Source organism: Symphalangus syndactylus, chromosome 4 (genome assembly GCF_028878055.3).
Source record: "Symphalangus syndactylus isolate Jambi chromosome 4, NHGRI_mSymSyn1-v2.1_pri, whole genome shotgun sequence".
Classification (NCBI taxonomy): Eukaryota; Metazoa; Chordata; class Mammalia; order Primates; family Hylobatidae; genus Symphalangus; species Symphalangus syndactylus.
This window is the reverse complement of record NC_072426.2, coordinates 121010831-121032605: the sequence shown is the minus strand read 5'-3', so window position 1 is coordinate 121032605 and position 21775 is coordinate 121010831. Positions and strand designations below refer to the sequence as shown.

The following is a 21775-nucleotide window of genomic DNA, read 5'->3' as shown; positions in this document are numbered from 1 at the left end:
ATCCTTTGAAACATTACAACTTTTTTCCCACTGCTGTACACTGAAACTCAACGAATTTTCCCCCCTTTTGCTCCCGCAGATGGGAAAGTATCTGGGTTAGGGGAAAGAGATCAATGGAAAAGCGGAAAAAGAAAATCCTTCCTACAGATTTTGAGACTCACGCCACATCTCCCTGCCATTGCTAAGAACTAAGCTGCTTTTCACGGATGCCGCAGCAGGCTCCTAGACTTCCCAGTCTCACCGGGCAGTTACTCAGGTGGTCACATAACCTGAATGTTGGTGTTTCCAGATTCACAAAACAAACACATTTAGAGACACAATTTGGTCTGTTTTCATAGTAACATGAATGCAAATCAGTTCTTTGATATGATGCAGCTGCTTAAAAGAGGCTTCCAAGCTCTCCAGTTGCCAGCTAATAAGGTTACTTCCTCTTAATAACCTACTTCACGGCCCTTTTTAGAGCTTTCACAGCTCCTCAGCCCAAGGTCTCCCTCTGCCTTACTTTTAACCAAAAAAGCAACCATGCACCTGGAAATTAGGAAACCAACAGCTTTTCAACAATCTACCTCAGAAAAATTCTTGTCAATAAACACACAAATCTCAATTTTCCCGAAATCAGAAACAAGTTTGACCTGTAAAAGGAGTTAATACATTCAGTTTTTCACTACTAGAGACTTGAAAAATGTATTTGGTGACAAATTATGAAAATAGGGAGTGGTTTGCCTACCTAAAGGATAAAGAAAATGAGCATCATTTAAGTAAACTATGAGCTATGCCTTTATAATTATTTAGAAACCTATTATAATATTAAAATCTCAGAGTACAATCTTCCTTATATGAAATACTTGCTGAAAATCCACACTAATTGGCCAAAGTCACAGCTAACAATGACAGAGTGAAAATCAAATGCCTGTCCTCTTAGCAGTACATTTCTTCAAGCAGCTTAGTATTTTCATTTTAAGAAAAAAGAGCTCAGACATGATAATGTTGTAGGGGGAGGGAAGGTTGTCTGGATGACTTCTGTTTGAAAGCATAAACTACATGTCATTTATGTGCTAGATATCATATACATACACCCATGGGATGCCCAAGGAATTCATGGCAGGACTTACGGTATCATAAACACTACCTTTGCAATATTTGTGTTCTAAAAGTTACACACTATTGATCTGATGGGCATAATACAGCTTTCACTTATGCCTAAAGTTCTTAAGTCACCTTTCGAAAGCAACTGGGAATCTGTACCAATACATGTCAAATCCGGGACCAGAGAACAGAAAGAAGTAAAAATGGAGCACTGGATTGCAGACACAGCAGAAGAAATAAAACACAACAAGCCATCACTTGAAAACTGGGAAATGTAAAAGCAAAACTACAGCCTTGTGATTTTATTTTTAGACTTAGTGATGCCTGAACATTCAAAAACTCTGTTTCAACGTTAAGTACTAATCATAAAGGTTCTGAAAGCTAAACAAGTCAATATTCAGGGTTGTTCTTTCCCTTTAGATGTTATTCTTATTTTTTTTTTTTTTTTTTAGAAAATAGTTGTCCACACATTTCATCATTTTGGAATCAACTGCATATATATATATATATATATATATATATATAAAAAATACATTACATATATTTTATAATATATATTATATATGTTATATATTTCATAATATATTATATATTATATTTTTATAATACATATTATATATTTTTATATTTTATAATTTATATAATATAAAACATATATTATATATTTTATAATATATGTTTTATATTATATATTTTATAATATATGTTTTATATTATATATTATATATTAATTAAATACATAAATATATAAATATATAAAATATATTATATAATTTATCATATAATTCAATATATAATATGTAATTTATTAAATATAATTTAATATATAATATGTAATTTATTAAATATAATTTAATATATAATATGTAATTTATTAAATATAATTTAATATATGTAATTTATTAAATATAATTTAATATATGTAATTTATTAAATATAATTTAAAATATATATAATTTATTAAATATAATTTACTATATTATATATATAATTTATGATATATAATTTATGATGTATAATTTAATATATTATATATAATTTATGATGTATAATTTAATATATTATATATAATTTATGATGTATAATTTAATATATTATATATAATTTATGATGTATAATATATTATATATAATTTATGATGTATAATTTAATATATTATATATAATTTATGATGTATAATTTAATATATTATATATAATTTATGATGTATAATTTAATATATTATATATAATTTATGATGTATAATTTAATATATTATATATAATTTATGATGTATAATTTATTATATATAATTTATGATGTATAATTTAATATATTATATATAATTTATGATGTATAATTTAATATATTATATATAATTTATGATATATAATTTAATATATTATATATAATTTATGATATATAATTTAATATATTATATATAATTTATGATATATAATTTAATATATTATATATAATTTATATATAATATATATAATTATATAATATATATAATTTAATATATATTATATACAGTATGTAATATATATTTTATGTTGTTTTTATATATATATGAAAATTCTTCCTGAGTCTTTGGAGTCTTTAGAGACTAGCTGAGCTGTGAATAACTCAGGAATGCTGTCAAACTAACCAGGAAGTCTTTACACACATACATTTTCCAGAAGTCTCTTCTTTCCTGTTTGCAAACTGGTCTGACCCCTCAGAGCAAGTTGTACCACAGTCAGTACTGGGCATCTCAGACTGCTAATATCTAAATGCAGCATGACAGTCCCTGCATCTCAGGACTGGCATGCTGCATTTAGATATTAGCAGTGACTGAACCGATTACCAGACAGGGCTTTACGAAACACCTTCAGGTCATTTGACCCAGCGATGTACACACAGTTCTCACAAAGCAGATTTCTCAGCTTTAGTTCTTGCTGATGTTAAGACGACTCTTTCTGCTGACAACTGTTTCCACAAAGTATTCTCTAACTAGTAAATGACTCATACCGGAAGAACCCACTCCCGAAAATGTATTAATTTCATGCTGATGATAAAATGCATACGCCAGGTGGAAAATGCCACCAGCACTCCATGACACTACACAACTTCAAAGACAGAGTCTTGCTCCTCATGAAAACTCAACGTAGTTCAACAGGCCCAGTACATGATCTTTCAACCATACTGTGCCAAACTGTCAATTTTCAGAGTCAAGTATTTGTATGCCTAAGCCCCACGCACCCACCACAATTAAATTCAGTATGATTCAGTCTCTCTGCAGGATATTCACCTTATGGCAATGTGGAAAATGCTGCACTAGCAATAAAACTGTTCTCTTCATTCAAGTTGTTACTTCACTATATTACCCCTTTGCAAGGCAAGGTCACAAGAGACATACCAAGCTGTAAAACTATTCAGTGACTTTTTAAAAACCACTTATTTCACCGTATTTCAGAAATCAATGAAACTCAACTGTCAGTTTTCCAATGTGGAAACTCAGATTTAAAATAGATACCTAAAGTTTAGCAATATGTATCAAGAATTATACAAATCTGACTCTAAGAATTTAACTATGGAAACACTGAAGCATAAAGATGTATTTTGCTATCACTTATAATAACAAATAGCTGGAAAGAAATCTAGATTAGTAACTGTATGCAATTAATAAAGAAAACTAAGCCGAGATTGCGCCACTGCACTCCAGCCTGGGCGACACAGCAAGACTCTGTCTCACAAAAAAAAAAAAGAAAAAGAAAAAAATGAAAGAAAACTGGTACATTTAGAAGGTGAAACAATTAGCCATTAACGATATTCTCAGTAAAACATTTAGTATGGCAACATAGTCATAATAAGGTCTACTATACCCTTTTTTAAAAATGGAGAACAAAACAAAAATGTCATAGTAGGAACATAGTTGAGGGTCTTGACAAGGAGATATTTAAGATGTAAAAGCAGCTCCCCGTATTTTTAAATGTGTATATATGACTTGCATATTCCCAATATGTAGGGTTAGCCTACATCCTGGCTTGCCAGGTCCAGCCCAATGTAAATATGAAATCATGTCCCAGTTTGGTCAAAAATTAAACGGTTGCCACACCTACCTATTCCCCAATAGTTTCTGGCACGATCTTAGCTCACTGCAACCCCCACCTCCCAGGTTCAAGCAATTCTCCTGCCTCAGCCTCTTGAGTAGCTGGGACTACAGGGACAGCTAAATTTTGTATTTTTTAGTAGAGACGGGGTTTCACCACGTTGGCCAGGACGGTCTTGATCTCTTGACCTCGTGATCCGCCCGCCTCGGCCTCCCGAAATGCTGGTATTACAGGCGTGAGTCACCGCGCCCAGCCCCCCGAGTAGTCCTAGGTTAGGTCACTAACAGTTCCTTCCTAAAACTATAGGATTAAGTTTCCCACCATCAAATGCAAATCTGAGCCCTTACGTCTTCTCTCATTCTCTCAAGTTGCCAAAAGTGGGAGGTGGAGGACAAAGGGCTTAACCCACACAAAATCGATGCTACCAGCCTAGTGAGGCATCTTCCCTTGGCCCAGTCCACCCTCAGTGGACTTGCTCTCAGAGGATGCCATGCCAGCAGCACTCCTTTAGGTACCTGCTCACCCTGCTGTGCCTCAAGTTCTGTCACTACTTGCCTTTTCTGTCACCCCATGGCTGCTTCCCTGCTTGTACCACCCACAAGATGAGGCAGGATTGTCATGACCTGGGTATTTCCTTCTCTCTGGATAGGCAAGTGACTTCCCCTTCTCAAGTCCCTTTCCATGCAAAGGAGAAGAGGGGAATCCCACAACAGGGCTGCCTGCTCCCTGCACTGATAATACAGTTCAGTCTTTTTTTCCTTGTCTCCTTCTTCCCAAGGCCTTAAAGCCTCAAAAAGACACACGCAAATGAGACCGAGCTGAGCACAGCATTTCATCACCTCTATAAACACTGCCCTCTTTCCTTCAGGCCTGCTGGCCAGGCTCCCTCCTCCACTATGGTACCATTTTGTTTCACCCTTAGGGGGGCTACTGCCACTCCCAGTAACGTGACCGCATGCAAAGTTGGGGGTGTAGCTAGATACTGGGGTAGGAGAGGAGAGGTAGGGCAGAATCTGGCACCTAACTCCATACACTGGCATACTGAGCCTCGGCCCTGATCCAGACGCGGGACCAGCTCTGCTCCCAGATCCACCCACAGCCACGGAAAAGGGGAAGTGAAAAGAGCAGAGGAGTAATTTATGGATAGCCCACAGATTTTTAATTTTACAATTATGTTCCAACTTTTCTACAATGAGCATGTATTACTTTGAAAATGAGGGGAAAACTGAAATAAACAACTCTGTAAGTGTTCATAATGTTCAGATAATTAGAAATTAGTAACTTCCAGAAAAATTAAAGAGATACTGCAATCCCATGTAACAAGGCTTAGGTGCGAAGACAAAAGTGACATTGTCCCACTCATACTCGGGCAAGACTATAAGGGTGTAAGTGTCTAAGGAAAATTACAGTGAAATGGCTTAGCGCATTTTTAAACAATATTCTTCCATTTAAACCTCAGAATAAGAGGAAATTTCAGGGTCAAGAGATTACATATTTAGAATCATGAAAAGCTTAAATATTACAGACAAAAACAATTAAAAGGCATAGTACATTCATAGACCCTTTGTTCTGAAAACATGATAGGCAATCATCTTTGGAAGAAAATAACTTAAACTCAGTTTTAAAATAACTGATCATTTGTGCTCTTGCTCTGACTTCCCCTTTCTGTCAATGTGATCACCATTCCCCAGGCTCCCAAACTGAAGGAAATGTTGGGTCACCTTTGCATTCTTCTCTCTTCCTTACCTTCCTCACTGAACATCCAGCCTTCCAATTCTCTCTCCCAAATGCACTCCTGAGATAATCCATCTGCGGGACACTGCACCATGCTACAGCTTGCTTCCCCCCCTCAGGCCCCTTCCCCATCTAGCAAATTAACTGAAAGGAGATGCCAATAATATTCTCCTGATCAAAATTTGTCAATGGCTTCCCACTGCCTAAAGAGAGTGCCAGCTCCTTAGGCTGGTACTCAAGATCCCTGGGCCCAGGGCCACTGCTTCATACAAGTCACAATGCAGTGCACACCTGCGAAGAGTGGTCCCTGGAGGTGGATGCCAGGCTGTCCTACCTCCACCTCTGCTCCAGCATGACTCCTCTGGCCGCAGCTTACATGCTCCCCACAGCAGTGGTTCTCAAGTGCAGCCCCTGAACCAGCAACATCAGCATCACCTGGGAACCTGCTAGAAATGCAAATTCTAGGGTGCTACCACAGGACCTACTGAAATGGAAACTGAGGATGCGGTCCAGCAGATGACTGATACACACAAACCCTGAGAACCACTGCCCGGAAGAAACCCTCCACATCTACCAAACTCAGGTATTCGCTGTTCCCGTGTCATGATTTCTACTTTCCTTCTCAGTCCCTTAGTTCACAGGACAGCTTCCTCCCCGCCACCTACCTAAATCCTATCTACAGTTTAAGTCCTTCCACCATAAACCCTTTACTGGTCATTCTAAGTGTTCTTATTTTTTGGCCTCCAACAGAATTCATTCCCTGTATCACTCACTCAACACTTATTAAAATGAAATGGAGCAAGAGGATAACACTGCAAAGGAGACTACAAACAGATTTTATAAAATGTGCCAATTTGAAGCAAAAAGGAGCGACATCCAGGAATCATGTGTTAAGAAATACTCTAAGGCTATATCCAGGCAGGAATAGGACATTTTGATTAGCAACACCCCTATGAGCAGCTTCTTGGGGTATGAGGGAGAGAACACGTGCATATTTACTACAAATTTCTCATCCCTGCTCTAGGGCTTTAACCCAACTGAAATATGAAAAAGGGCAGCGAAAGACCCTAAGACAAAACAGACTTCAGTTAGCATAACTTTTGCCCACCATTTAATGCTCTGTGCCCTTGGCAGGCAGGTCTCCAACAGGACTGTGAGAAAGTGGCTCATGTCATGGCAGATCTCAGTAAGTTATGTCCCAGGTTAAAGAGTTGTAGCACACTGTAAACACAATGCATATCTAATTGTTTTCCCAGAATAACCCCCCAGTTACACTAGGCCACGTGATATGAGGGGCAAAAAGAGGCATTTTATGTCAGACATCTGTCATACAACACGCAACATCCACTCTTTCAAAGGTGAGGAAATTCACACACATGCAAAAATCCCGTCTGAGCAGGCACTGAAAAAATGCCATCTATTTCAAACCATTTTGCTCCTCTCAGCGCTAAACCGACACTTCTAGCAGGATCTCCCCTGTCACAAACCCATGTAGTTTTTACATCACTGATACCTCCACCTAAAGTATAAGCAACTTGAAGGCAGAAAGCAAGACTTGTCTGGATCCTCATGTCATCTAGTTGAGTGCCATGCATAGACTAATGAACAGTATCTACACACTGGCTGGACCTGCAACGTGCCTTTCTAGCATGAGGATTCCAATTCGTCAAGTTTTATCTCCCCATCTATAGGAAGGAGTGTCTTTAGAAACTTGGATTATTAAAAACACAAAATTGATGGCACAATAAGGACCACAATGTATAATTTCATGTATGTTATTCAAAGAAACAAAAAGCAGAGTCCACTCCCCCAACACCTCCTGGTTCACCTTTTACTACTTAGAGAAGGAAACTATCCCTCCAGAAGTATACTAAAGATGCTGCTGGAAATGACACAGACATGAGTCACCCTTGAAGGCCAGGCAGTGTGATCCAGTGTTAGAGATCTGACTGTCTGACAGGAAGGTTATATCTTTAAGCCTTAGGTTCAACATGAGGTCAACTTTGAAAATCACACCCTACCCGGCCGGGTGCCGTGGCTCACTCCTGTAATCCCAGCACTTTGGGAGGCGGGCAGATCACGAGGTCATGAGATCGAGACCATCCTGGCTAACACAGTGAAACCCCATCTCTACCAAAAAAATACAAAAACATTAGCCGGGCATGGTGGTGGGTGCCTGTAGTCCCAGCTACTAGGGAGGCTGAGGCAGGAGAATGGCGTGAACCCAGAAGGTGGAGCTTTCAGTGAGCCGAGATCGCACCAACGCACTCCAGCCTGGGTGACAGAGTGAGACTCCATCTAAAAAAAAAAAGAAAAAAAAAAGAAAGTCATACCCTACCCAGATGATTCTATCCAGCCACACAGACTCTAATTCAATTAGCAAAGACAGAAAACCAAATTTCCTAGTAAAAGGCCAGAGATACATAGCTGAAACGCAAATCATGCATACGCACCTTAAAACAGTTTAACATTAATGTAAATTTATGTCCAAAAGAAGAAAACTGACTGTAACAGCTATCAGCATAGCAGTTATTTTCTGCTGCCAGGACAAGCCCAGCCATAGGTTGATCAGATCAGTGATGAATATAGCCACTTATCTCCAGAGCCTCAATGTCACTGCAGGCCACCAGGAAGGAAAGACACGCTCTCTCGTAGGACAGAGCCCACCCCAAAGCTTTTACCATAGTACTATCGCCCTAATGAAAGTCCTCGAAACTCTTCACAGCATCTGGACGAACTGCATTTTGCTGTCTCAGCCTTCAACAGGCAAGGTGAAGTCTATGCTGCAATACAAGTCCCAGTGCACCAAGCTCCCAATGCTGCCCCATGAGCGGGGCAGCTGTTCCCTATCAAATCTTCACTCAACAGAAGCAGCACAGCTTCAAGTTACATGGGCAAGGAAACAAAGGGAATAGGAGATTCTCTCTTGTGCACATTTATCAAAAGTTCTAGAACAATGATTTCTAGTCAGCTTGCTGTCTTGGGAGGCCCCACAGGTAGTCTCAGAAGGGAGAAATATGCTTCACATTGAACCAGAACAACTATTAAAATTCTATCACTCAGGCTGGGAACGGTAGCTCACGCCTGTAATCCTGGCACTTTGGGAGGCCAAGGCGGGTGGATCACTTGAGATCAGCCTTTCGAGACCAGCTGGCCAACATGGTAAAACCACATCTCTACTAAAAATACAAAAATTAGCTGGGCGTGGTGACGCGTTCCTGTAATTCCAGCTACTCAGGAGTCTGAGGCAGGAGAATTGCTTGAACCCGGGAGGCAGAGGTTGCAGTGAGCCGAGATCGCACCACTGCACTCCAGCCTGGGTGACAGAGCAAGACTCCGTATTAGAATTTTTTTTTTCCATCATTCATTCGCAAAAGGGCAATTTCCTCATTAGTAGTAGGTTGTATCTGTTGCCACTAGCAGGTCTACACAAGATAAATACACCAGCTACAAGTGAATGATTATGCAGAGGCCATAAATGATTGCAAGTAGTGGTATTTTATATTATCAAAAGTCAGAAATCTCAAAAAATTCTCCATCTGAAAAACTGTGGAGCTTACTTTTCGGAGCCTGGATTTAAATCTGGGCTTTGGGCTCAGTGCCATCATATCCAACTTACGGAACTTTTCTATGCCTCAGTTTCCTAGTGTGTAAAATGGAGAGGTTGTCGTGGGAAGGGTCAAATAACATACATTATATCTCATGACAGTATTTGGTATATAGTAAGCATTCTATCAGTATTAGTGATATTATTATCATCATCAGAGCCTGCCACTATCCAGATGTGCTGCATACATGCTGTTTTACACCATAATCCTGTGCAAAAGGATTTAGAGCCCCCATGCCTAGGGAGGGAGGAAACTAAGACTCAGTGTGCATTATTTATTTGTACTAATATGCTGAGTGGCAGAGCCAGAATTCAAACCCAGGTCAGCCTAGCCAAAAAGCCTGTGACCTTTCCATATTCCCACTCTGCCTTCTGGGTGAAAAGGAAACCAGGACCAGCGGTACTGACAATAATCACCTTTCTCCTACCAGGCCAGGCTACAATGTGCTTATTCTGCACATGTGAGAGCAAGGCTTAGATAGGCCGCTAGTGCAGCTCTGAGGAAGAGTCTTAACTGTCACTGGCCCCTGAGGCTGGCCCGTAAGACAACAGGTATTGCTTTCTCCTAGCAACCTCTCACACACAGCTCTGCTCATGCAGAGAGACCATCTCCATTAGCCTCAGCCTAGGGCAGAACAGCAAACAGCAGGACTCATTTAAAGCCTATTTATTTCTAAAGGCTGGGGACTGGCCAGGAGGAGGGATGAAAGCTTTAGGCCTGGACTCCAGAAGTGAGACTGCTGAGGGCACTTAATGACCATCAGGCCAGGTGCAGTGGCTCACGCCTGTAATCCCAACACTTTGGGGGGCTGAGGTGAGCGGATCACGAGGTCAGGAGTTCAAGACCAGCCTGGCCAACATGGTGAAACCCCGTCTCTACTAAAAATACAAAAATTAGCCAGGCATGGTGGCAAGAGCCTGTAATCCCAGCTACTCAGAAGTAGAGTACTCCTGAGACAGTAGAATCACTTGAAACCGGAAGGCAGAGGTTGCAGTGAGCCAAGATCATGCCACTGCACTCCAACATGGACAAAAGGGCGAAACTCCATCTCAAAAAAAAAAAAAAAAATACATCAAGGAGGAAAGGGCTGTGGCAAAGGATCAGCATGGAGAAGACAGCAGAACAAGTGTTTCTATGTCAGCTGGGGGTCCTGTTGAGACTCTGTCAATGACAAAGTGTTCTTCTCATCTCTGCCAAGAATCTTCTCTTTGCCCCAAGAGGTAATCTTGCTTACCTCTTTAAGCAAGTTCAAGGAAGAAACGAAATACACACTAGTGCTCAGGTAAAAGCATTATTTGAATTTTATATAATCTTCCACAACACACAAGAAGCTTTGTAACTCCTGGGTGGTCACCCTCTCATGAAATAAACAAAGTCACAGGAAATAAAGAGGCTGAGCCCTAAAGGTTATAATAAAAAGTAAATATGTTATAGAATAAAGAAACCAGAGGAGAAGAAAAAGAGATTAAAACTTTGACTTCAAAATTGTCCTTATATAACCCTTGTCCTAAAGACATACTTTAAACCCTACAGACACAAACCTAGGTCATGTTTTCCACCTGCACACTCGTACAGGCAAACCAAACCCATCCAACAACATTGGATATCTGCAGAAATAAATTCTGCCACACAGATTCCACTAAGAACAACAGTTCATGCTTGCCTAGCCTGGGGAATCTTAGATTTTGGCTGGAGACTCCAAGACAAATTAGGTCAGGAATGTGGAACAAATGGAAGTGGATATCAACTTGGTCTGAACATGGTCAAATACAGGAATTTAACATGTACTAAGATAATAAGAGTCAATATTTTTATACAGGGCTAACTATGTGCCAGGCACTATCCTAAATTGCCTTACATTTATTAACTCATTTCATTCTCACAACAATCTTATGAATATTATTATTATCCCATTTTACAGCTGAGGAAACTGGGGCAGAGAGAAGTAACTTGCCCAAGATCACAAAGCTGGAGTGGCAGAGCCAGGAATGATTCACCCAGGCAATCACGTTCCCCAGTCTCTGCTTCTAACCAGATGTGCTGCTTCTCAAATGGCTGCAAAACATATCTCGAGCTACACTTGACAACTAATCAAGGACCAAAGAACAAAGACAAGGAAAGAATGCTATAAAGGGGTTTCCAGGAGCTCTCAAATGTGCATCTGTTTCAGAGCAGTCCAGGTTCTTAATGTATTGACTCACATTCTGAAGAACCAAGGTAGAGAATCAAGAATCTTCTTTTTGCCCCATAGGGATTCCCTGTCGTTCCACTTTAAGGCTTTTGGTTCACAGAGTGCATGCTTTTTAACACTGTTTTAAGTTCTACCCACGAAAAACAGATAACTGTTTTTAAATCCTTACTTATGACATCATGGCAACAATGAAAATCACATACTGGAAAACATGACAATGTCAGTTTGCCGTGTCATAACTCAGAATACAATATTTAAGTGTACATCTGAGTTGATTTCTAATACATACTGTAAAACATAACACTGCTTCCCAGGCTGTCTCTGGGTAGCTGTAATCCTAAAACACAGAGCCTTTCATGTTCTCTTTGCTATGAAGGCTAACATTCCAAGGGATGTTTATATTAGCACAAAAGCCACTTTCCACAAGATAATGTCTCTTCCCATGTGGCACATAGGATGCTGCAAAATTCTAACTTGTGATGAACTGGGTGAACTTACTATAAAGCTCTGTAAAGTGTTTAAAAGACATGATAATATATACATACATATGTAGATTAATGAAAATACATATATATGTATATATTACATACATTAACCTACAAGAAGTCAGCATGTTTAGAAGGGAAACCTGTTATTTTTAAATATTTTCAAATAACTCTATCTTGACAATACATTTTAACAGCTTCTTAACATAAAGTGTCCCTTCTACCTACAAAGAAAAAACTAAAGCAAAATGCAGAAGACATTTACCCAAATATTTTGTACATAGTGTTCTTTTTACCACTTAACTCTGGAATGCAGAAGTTCCATCAAAATCTTTCCTAATTAATTCCAAAAGAGTTCCACCTAACTGCCTATATGTATTGCTTTTGGAATTCTAATCAGTTCCGCCTACCCAATGACTCAAACTGAAATACTAAGAGATACGACAGCTGCACTCATCCACCCCACCAAGAATAGCTTTCAGGAAACCAAGCTCCAGTTGGAAAACTACATTTAGTAACCCCACTAGACTTAAGAGAATGCTCCAGGAAGCTTCCCATCATTAATAATAAAAATGCCTGTAAAAACTCTGTAATAACATTTGTAGAATACATAATTTCCCCTAGAAGTCAGCAAGTTAAACAATTCTGTGGCCGTTTATACCCTAGGATTTTAAACTCATGTGTTTTTGTTTGGAATTCCCTGGGTGATAGACGATTGCTAATGCCTTGTCAAACATTCAAGAGAGACATTCTCAGAGGAATTACAGATCACTCGCCACAAGGCACAGGCCTGTGGTACAAGTCTGAGCTAGAACATTAAGTCAATAAGCCTGTACTCATTTTTCTCTCATGTTGCTTTCTCACTCACCTATCCCACCTTGCTCTAAACTTCCCATCTGTCTGTAGAACTGTGGCTTTAAAAAAAAAAAAAAAACTGCTGAGAGGAGAGAGGAGAAAAGCGGAGCAGACCTAAAAATCACAAACTGTGTGATGTAGTGTTAACTGGCAGATACACCCTACCACCAGGTGGAAACACAGAACCTAGGGAGAGGGAGCTGAAGTCCACTGCTGTTATCTAGAGAAGTCTTAGACACTTCTGCCAACTGGGAAGGGAACAAAGGCCTAGCGCAGTTTAAAGGTGGAGATGGCACGTCCCAGTGGGCAGAGAGCAGAAGCAGAGAGAACTTCTCAGGAGAGATCCCCTTAAATTGGCATTAAATTACTCATTTAGGGCCTGGCGCAGTTGCTCACGCCTGTAATCCCAGCACTTTAGGAGGCCAAGGAGGGCAGATCACGAGGTCAAGAGATCAAGACCATCCTGCCCAACATGGTGAAACCCAACCTCTATTAAAAATACAAAAATTAGCTGGGCGTGGTGGCACACACCTGTGGTCCCAGCTATTCAGGAGGCTGAGGCAGGAAAATCGCTAGAACCTGGGAGGCGGAGGTTGCAGTGAGCCGAGGTAGCACCACTACACTACAGCCTGGTGACAAGGCAAGACTCCATCTCAAGAAAAAAAAAAAATTACTCCTTTAGTTGCAAGAGTGGAGGCAAAGAAGATAAGAATTATGAAAAGAGGCACCTACATAATTAAAACAGAATTTCACCAACATTTATTTACTGTTTATACTTGGATAGAATATAAAGAAAACAAGATTCTACCCTGCTCTAGCAAGGAGAAAGCTAACATTAAGCATGCACTAAGCTCACATGTGTATATTATTTCATTTAATCCTAACAACACAACACTTGAATGGGTACAAAAAAATTGTGCGACCTAGTATTTGCTAGCACAACAGGGTGACTATAGTCAAAAATAATTTAATCATACATTTTAAAATAAAAGAGTGTATTTGTTTGCAACAATAACAACAAAAATGCCTCAGGTGATAGACACCCTATTTACCCTGATGTAATTATTACACATTGCATGCCTGTATCAAAATATTACAGATAACCCACAAATATATATACCTACTCTGTACCCACAAAAATTAAAAAGTAAAATAAACCCACTTGAGGCACATGTCATTTTCACTGCTGTTACAGGCTGCTAGATACGTCCCTCAAGTACTCATGTTGAATTCCTTACCCCCAGAATGTGACTATACTCAGACACAGGATCCTTTTTTTCTGTTTAAACAGAGACAGGGGTCTCTCCATGTTGCCCAGGCTGGTCTCAAACTCCTAGGCTTAAGTGATCTTCCAGCCTGGGCCTCCCAAAGTGCTACCATTACAGGAAATATAGAGTCTTTAAGGAGGTAATTAAGTTAAAATGAGGTCATTAGGGTGGGCCCTAATCCAATATTACTGGTCTCCTTAAAAGAAAAGGAGATTAGGACAAAGATACAGGCACAGAGGTAAGACCATGTGACAAGAGCCACCTACAAGCCAAGGAGAGGCGCCTCAGAGGAAACCAATCCTGCCAACACCTTGATCTCAGACTTCTAGCCTTCAGAATTACTAGAAAATAAGACTGCTGTTTAAGCTGCCCAGTCTGTGGTACTCAGCTATGGCTGTCCTAGCAGACTCATACAACTGTCATCACAGAAAACAACACCGAAGCTCAGAGGGGCTAAGTAACTTGACTGAGGTTATGAAGCCAGTATGTAGCAGAGGTGGAATCTGAATCCAGGTCAAAATACAAACAAGTCTTTCCAAGTTACTTAGCTTGGTACAAAGAAGTGCTCAATATATACTGATTACTTTTTTCCATAACACCACATGACTATAAGTTAAATACAGGATACAGAGATATAGCCATAAAACAATGTGATACAGGCTATCATTTCTTTGAGATCAAGTCTCGTTCTACTGCCCAGGCTGGAGTGCAGCAGCACAATCTCAGCTCACTGCAATCTCTGCCTCCTGGGTTCAAGCAATTCTCATGCCTCAGACTCCCAAGTAGCTGGGATTACAGGCGCCCACCAACATGCCCAGCTAATTTTTGTATTTTTAGTAGAGATGGGGTTTCACCATGTTGGCCAGGCTGGTCTCTAACTCCTGACCTCCAGTGATCCTCCCAAAGTGCTGGGATTACAGACAGGCGTGAGCCACTGGCACCTGGCCACGGGCTATCATTTCTAAGTGTTGTGATAGACAAATACTACTGTATCAGCAAGTCTACAGACTGGAGTTGAGCTCAAAATGGAGGCAGATTCTCCAATTATAACATTCATACTAAGGCCAAGGTATCACCTGGTCTAAGTCAGTGGTGGCAAGGATGGACAGGAATGGCTGGTGTATGAACACACACTCCATCTCTATGTGATCAAAGATGACAGCCCCAGAAAACTTTTTTCTTGCTTGTCACAGGCCCTTATGCTGTTATCTGGAACATGTGCATAAAATACAGAATGATCTTTCAACATTCCACATTAATTATTCTTAGCTCAATGAAGTACTCCTTATTCCACTGTTAAAGAAAAGCGGCAGTCCCTTCAGGCTCCTCTCTTTTCCCTTTTCCTCCCTCAACAGGTCTTAATTCCAGCCGCTGGTTTTAAAACCAGGGTACAAGAGAAAACAGGTTCCATGATAGTATCCTATAGTTTCTTATCTGAAAAGATCAGGAAATGGGTCATTATAACCAAAAGAAAAAAATATCTCAAACAGATGCCCAACTTTCAAAACAATTAAAAGACAATAAACACATGGCATTAAAGTTACAATGAGTAGAATGTCATCTCTGATGATTCAAGAGGGTTTTGTGGAACCTCAGGGTGATCATTATAAGTATTAATCATCTCTGTAGAAAGAACCTGTTAACATATGGAAATCCCAGGGAAACAATGTCAGCTAACAAGGAATTTATTACATAAAGAGAAGCAATGCAGCACATACCTGAAATAAAATCCTTGATGCACAATTTTTAATGTATATTATACAATTAAAACCAAACAGAACAGAGAAACATGAAAACCTTAGATGCCTATAGAATGTATACTTATTCTCTAAATAGGGGATCATCTTGAGTTATGGATGGATACCTTCATTTTTCCTTCTTCCTCAACAACATTTACTGAGTAATTTCTCTAATTACCTTCATTGGTGGTAATTAGGATCATGATGGATACCTTTATTTTTCCCTCTTCTTCAACATTTACTGAGTAATTTCCCTAATGACCAGAACTGCTATGTATGGTGAGAAAATGTCTCATCATTGAAACATATTAGTCCTACCTTAAAGCGTTATCCAGTTCCTGAGAGCAATAACGAAATCACACTGCATAGTTAATTTCTGCCCTTTTTTATGTTTTTTTAATTTTCATATGCTGAATGAAGGCCAGAAAATTTTCCCCCTAGGCTGGGCGCAGTGGCTCACACCTGTAATCCCAGCACTTTGGGAGGCCGAAGCAGGCAGATCACTTGAAGTCAGGAGATCAAAACCAGCCTGGCCAACATGGGGAAACCCTGTCTGTACTAAAAATACAAAATTAGCCAGGTATAGTGGTGTGTGCCTCTAATCCCAGCTACTTGGGAGTCTGAGGAAGAAGAATCGCTTGAACCCAGGAGGCAGAGGCTGCAGTGAACACAGATCGCACCACTGCACTCCAGTCTGGGTGACAGAGCGGGATTCCCTGTCAAAAAAAAAAAAAAAGAAAAGAAAAAATTTTCCCCCATTTTTAAGCACTTAAATGTTTAAACAAACTCAGAAACAAAGTTGTCACCAAATTTATTCAGCTTCTACAATTTCTACCATCCATTTCTACTTTAAAAGGACAAAAATATTATGGTTTTGAAAAAAGTAAACTTAGCAGAAGAGATACCTAGAATGAACAATTATTTCATTATGTTCAAGTCTCTGGCTTCAGAGAAAATTTAGTAAGTAAAATTCATTAAATCTCAATCTTTAATTACTTTTTTTTTTTTTTAATTAGGGAGACCACTGTGATGGGGCAAGGAATTTGGCAAGATAAGTTACTAACAAATCTTTAAGCTGATGTTAACAGTGGAATCTTTAGAATTATTTGACAGGTTTACAATGTTTCCAGACACTCAAAAAACCACTAGTACGTTCTTATCAGGAAGTATTTTACAACGTAATAAAGTAATGTAAGTACTGCCATCCTCAGATAGCTCCATGATTCATTCAGCCTGACACTCAGCTGTGGCAATAGTAGTGGGGAGCAGGAACCAGGCGGAGGGCCCAGAGAGGAAGAAGCCGCCACTCACAGTATAATTGCACTGAGAAAGCTACTTTCACCAGAAATCTAAGCCTTTCAAGGTCAGGAGCCATCCCTTATTCTTTCCTGAATATTCAGCAGCTAGGACATGGGCCAACCAGATACAGGTATTTATTCAGTGTAAATATGTAAAAGTCATCCCGGAATAGTCCATTAACAAATATATGTTTCATGCCTGAAGACTTACACTGCACCATGGGTGCAGGGAAAGGTACTCCCTAGTATATTCATATACAACACATTTCATAATTTGATAATCTCATATCTTCGCTCCCTTTCTAAAGGGCTCTAATGTGTCTGTCCTGTTATTTAAGAGCTATTCCCTTGATAATACAAATATATTATTCACTGGTCCTCCACTGCCATCGCAATTATTTTCAATTTTGCCTTTTTGCTAGGGAAAGGACTCCAGTTGGACAAAAGCCACAGGTTAGAAGAAAACTAACGTTTTATTTTTTCAGATATGTAATCTCATTATGTTGCCCAGAGTGGAGTGCGGTGGCTATTCACAGGCATGACCATGGCACCCTACAGCCTAGAACTCCTGGGCTCAAGCGATCCTCCTACCTCAGCCTCCCAAGTAACTGGGACTACAGGTGCACGCTTATGCCTAGATTTTCAAGATGATTCTTGATAAACTTTTAATATAGGCTCAGTCTTCTTTATAGGAGCAAAACCAGCAATTTTTTAAAGTTAAAGGTAAATATCAGTCCTCACAATGTTTTTCAAAATTCTGATACTAGACATGCAGGGAAACTAAGTTATCACTCAGAACCCCTATATGATTTTTGCCATGTGGATTAAAAAAAAGATTATTTTTTCTGCAGCCCACACATATTAAGGCTTCACTTATAGTTCACCCAGCCAACTTTAATTAGAAGAAGTTAAACTAGTATTTACCAATCTTTGTCCTTTGAGAAAGAAAAGAATGTTTTGAGAAGAGAGACCCTGGTTAAATAAACTTAGGAACTGATGGGTTTAAACAAAGTAAACAGATTTCTTTGCTGCTGGATTTGCTTTAACATACAGGTAGGCTGGGCGCGGTGGCTCACACCTGTAATCCCAGCACTTTGGGAGGCCAAAGTGGGTGGATTGCTTGAGGTCAAGAGTTTGAGATCAGCCTGGCCAACATGGAGAAACCCCATCTCTACTAGAAATACAAAAAACTTATCTGGGCATGGTGGCAGGCGCCTGTAATCCCAGATACTTTGAAGGCTGACGCAGGAGAATCGCTTGAATCTGGGAGGCGGAGGATGCAGTGTGCCAAGATCACACTACTGCACTCACTCCAGCCTGGCGATAGAGCAAGACTCCATCACTAAATAAATAAATATATATATATATATATATATATATGAACTCAAAATATATATGTATGAATATAGTTACATATATAATATATATTTATATTATATATATTTTTTGAGATGGAGTCTTGCTCTATCACCCAGGCTGGAGTGCAGTGTGTGTGGGTGTGTGTGGGTGTATATATACACATATATATGTGTGTATACATACATATATACACATACAACCACACACACCCACACACACAGTTATACAGTCAGCCCTCCATATCCATGAGTTCTGCATCCATGGATTCAACTGACTGCAATCAAAACAATTTGAGGGAAAAAACTGATGGTTGCTTACATACTGACTTTTTTCTTCTTATATTCCCTGAACAACACAATATAACTATTTACATAGCATTTACATTGTATTAAGTATCATAAGTAATCTAGAGATGATTTAAACCATATGGGAGGGAGGACATGTGTGGGTTATATGCAAATACGACATTTTTTACCCCCCTCAGATGGAGTCTTGCTCTGTCGCTCAGGCTGGAGGGCAGTGGCATGATCTCAGCTCACTGCAACCTCTGCCTCCCAGGGTCAAGCAATTCTCCTGCCTCAGCCTCCCGAGTAGCTGGGACTACAGGCACCCACCACCACACCTGGCTTTTTTTTTTTCTTTTTCCAGTAAACACAGGGTTTCACCACGTTGGCCAGGCTGGTCTCAAACTCCTGACCTCAAGTGATCCACCAGCCTCAGACTCCCAAAGTGCTGGGATTACAGGTACCGCACCCAGCCAACAAATACTACCATTTCATAAGGGACTTGAGAGCATCTGCAGATTTGGGTATTCAAGGGGTTCCTGAAACTAATCCCCCGAGGATATAGAGGGATAACTGTAATCACAGCACTGTGTATCTCCAAAATGGGATAGAACATGTCATGAGCTATAGAAGAATTCTGACTTCAGATACTGTGTGCATGAAACTTCTTTTGTTTTTATTGAGACAAGGTCTCATCGTGTTGCCCAGGTTGGAGGGCAGTGGTGCAATCATGGCTCACTGCAGCCTCGAATTCCTGGGTTCAAGAAATCCTCCCACCTCAGCCTCCCAAGTAGCTCGGACAACAGGCATGCGCCACCACACCCAGCTAATTTTTGTATTTTTTTGTAAAGACAGGCTTTGACCATGTTGGTCAGGCCTGTCTCGAACTCCTGACCTCAAGTGACCTGCCCACCTTGGCCTCCCAAAGTGCTGTGATTACAGGCATGAGCCACCACACCCAACCTCATTAAACTTCTATCAGCACTAGCATTCTTCAGCAAACACTCAGAATTGCTGAGTTATATCCCACCTTGTGTTTTAATCAGAAGACATAACACAATAGACACACCCATTACTTTGCAGTCTGTCAGGAATGAAAATGGGCGTGGCACATTGAAATACACATACATCCCCCCCCACACACACACACACCACAGCACACACACCCATCCCTGTTCTAATGTGTACTTTATATTTCCAGGTATGATATTGGAAACACCTGGCTGTGAATTACATAAACTTCATTCAAAAATATTTGCTAAATAGATTTTAAATGACTCACAATGACAAATTATGGCTAATAAGAAAAACTGAAAATAGCATGGACTCCTGGATTTCCCCACTCCCCTAAAATAAAATGATGCAACATCATCATTAGTCCACAGTCTATTCTAAAAATTAACTTGGAATCTATGAATACCTACAGAGGTTATGAGTTGACTTCAGAGTATCCAAAAGCCCTAAAACTTGTGCAAGATTACTTGTACTTGGGCATTTTTGTGGAAAAGCAGCTCCTACTTTTATTTCTCAAAGGGTTCCATGGCCCAAAATATTACTTTTAAAAACACTCTCAGCAGGTTACTGAAAAATAACCTTACAGCTCCTCAGCACATCTGTCATATAAAACACACTTAATAAATGTTTACTGGGCTGGGTGCAGTGGCTCATGACTCTAATCCCAGCACTTTGGGAGGTCAAGGCACGCAGATCACTTGAGGCCAGGAGTTCAAGACCAGCCTGGGTAACATGGCAAAACTCCGTCTCTACTAAAAATACAAAAGTTAGCTGGGCATGGTGATGTACGCCTATAAATCCCAGCTACTTGGGAGGCTGAGGCACGAGAATCCCTTGAACCCAAGAGGTGGAGGTTGCAGGGAGTTGAGATCACACCACTGCCCTCCACCCTCGGCAACAGATTGAGACTCTATCTCAAAAAATAAAAAAATGTTTGCTGAATTTTAATTGAGTCCAGATTTGGAGATTTTACCTCAAAGTCACTATTACTGCATGGGAGCTGATGGGAGATCAGCCATACTTCAAAGTCACCTCCCACAGAACAGGCACTTCCTACAGTGTTAGGTGTGCCTGGTCTTCAGGTGCTATTTACTGACCCACCTCTCTCCTGGCAAGCTCAGGCTAGGGTCTCCAGCCTCACCTATCTCCAAGTCTAAAAATATGAAATCTAAACTCAAAGTGGCATTGAAGGCTACTTTCCCACCCTCATCTCACATTACTCCCCCACCAAAATTAGCTCGATCAATACCCCAAACAGACCTTGTACTTTCCCACCCAGTTTTCTCACAAGTTTTATACATTACTCAGAAACTTGCTCACGTCCTACCTTCCAGGAAACCTATCCAACTCTATTCAGCTGATTTTGATTCCCACTAAAGATCAAGAATCACTGTCTGGGCCAGGCATGGTGGTTCACCATGTAATCCCAGCACTTTGGGAGGCTGAGGCAGGCAGATTACCCGAGGTCAGGAGTTTGAGACCAGCCTGGCCAGCATGGTGAAACCCTGTCTCTACTAAAAATACAGAAATTAGCCAGGCATGGCTGCGTACGCCTGTAATCCCAGCTACTCAGGAGGCTGAGGCACAAGAATCGCCTGAGCCCAGAAAGTTGAGGCTGCAGCGAGCCGTGAATGTCCCACTGCACCCCAGCCTGGGCGACACAGCAAGACTCTGTTTAAAAAAAAAAAAAAAAAAAAAGAATCACTATCTGTCTATAAAAATTATTCTCAATCCCACTACATGTTAGATTGCAGGGTTCTCAAACAAACCAATGCCCAGC

General features: G+C 40.1%; 1 protein-coding gene across 10 annotated transcripts in view; it reads right to left on the bottom strand.

Moving 5' to 3' along the window:
* The window catches only part of ARHGAP10 (Rho GTPase activating protein 10), a 364968-nt gene that overhangs the window by 295433 nt on the left and 47760 nt on the right, over positions 1-21775 (bottom strand). Inside the window, exon 1 of one of the 10 annotated variants that reach the window (XM_063638253.1) lies at positions 5907-6416. The exons of 4 other annotated variants lie outside the window; for them this stretch is intronic. In XM_063638253.1, coding sequence (XP_063494323.1) covers positions 5907-5988 — 82 coding nt within the window. In that variant the 5' untranslated portion in view covers positions 5989-6416. Of the gene's footprint in view, positions 1-161; positions 302-5906; positions 6417-21775 lie in introns of those variants that run through there. 5 more of the 10 variants (XM_063638251.1, XM_063638257.1, XM_063638254.1 and 2 more) reach the window with 5 other exon arrangements.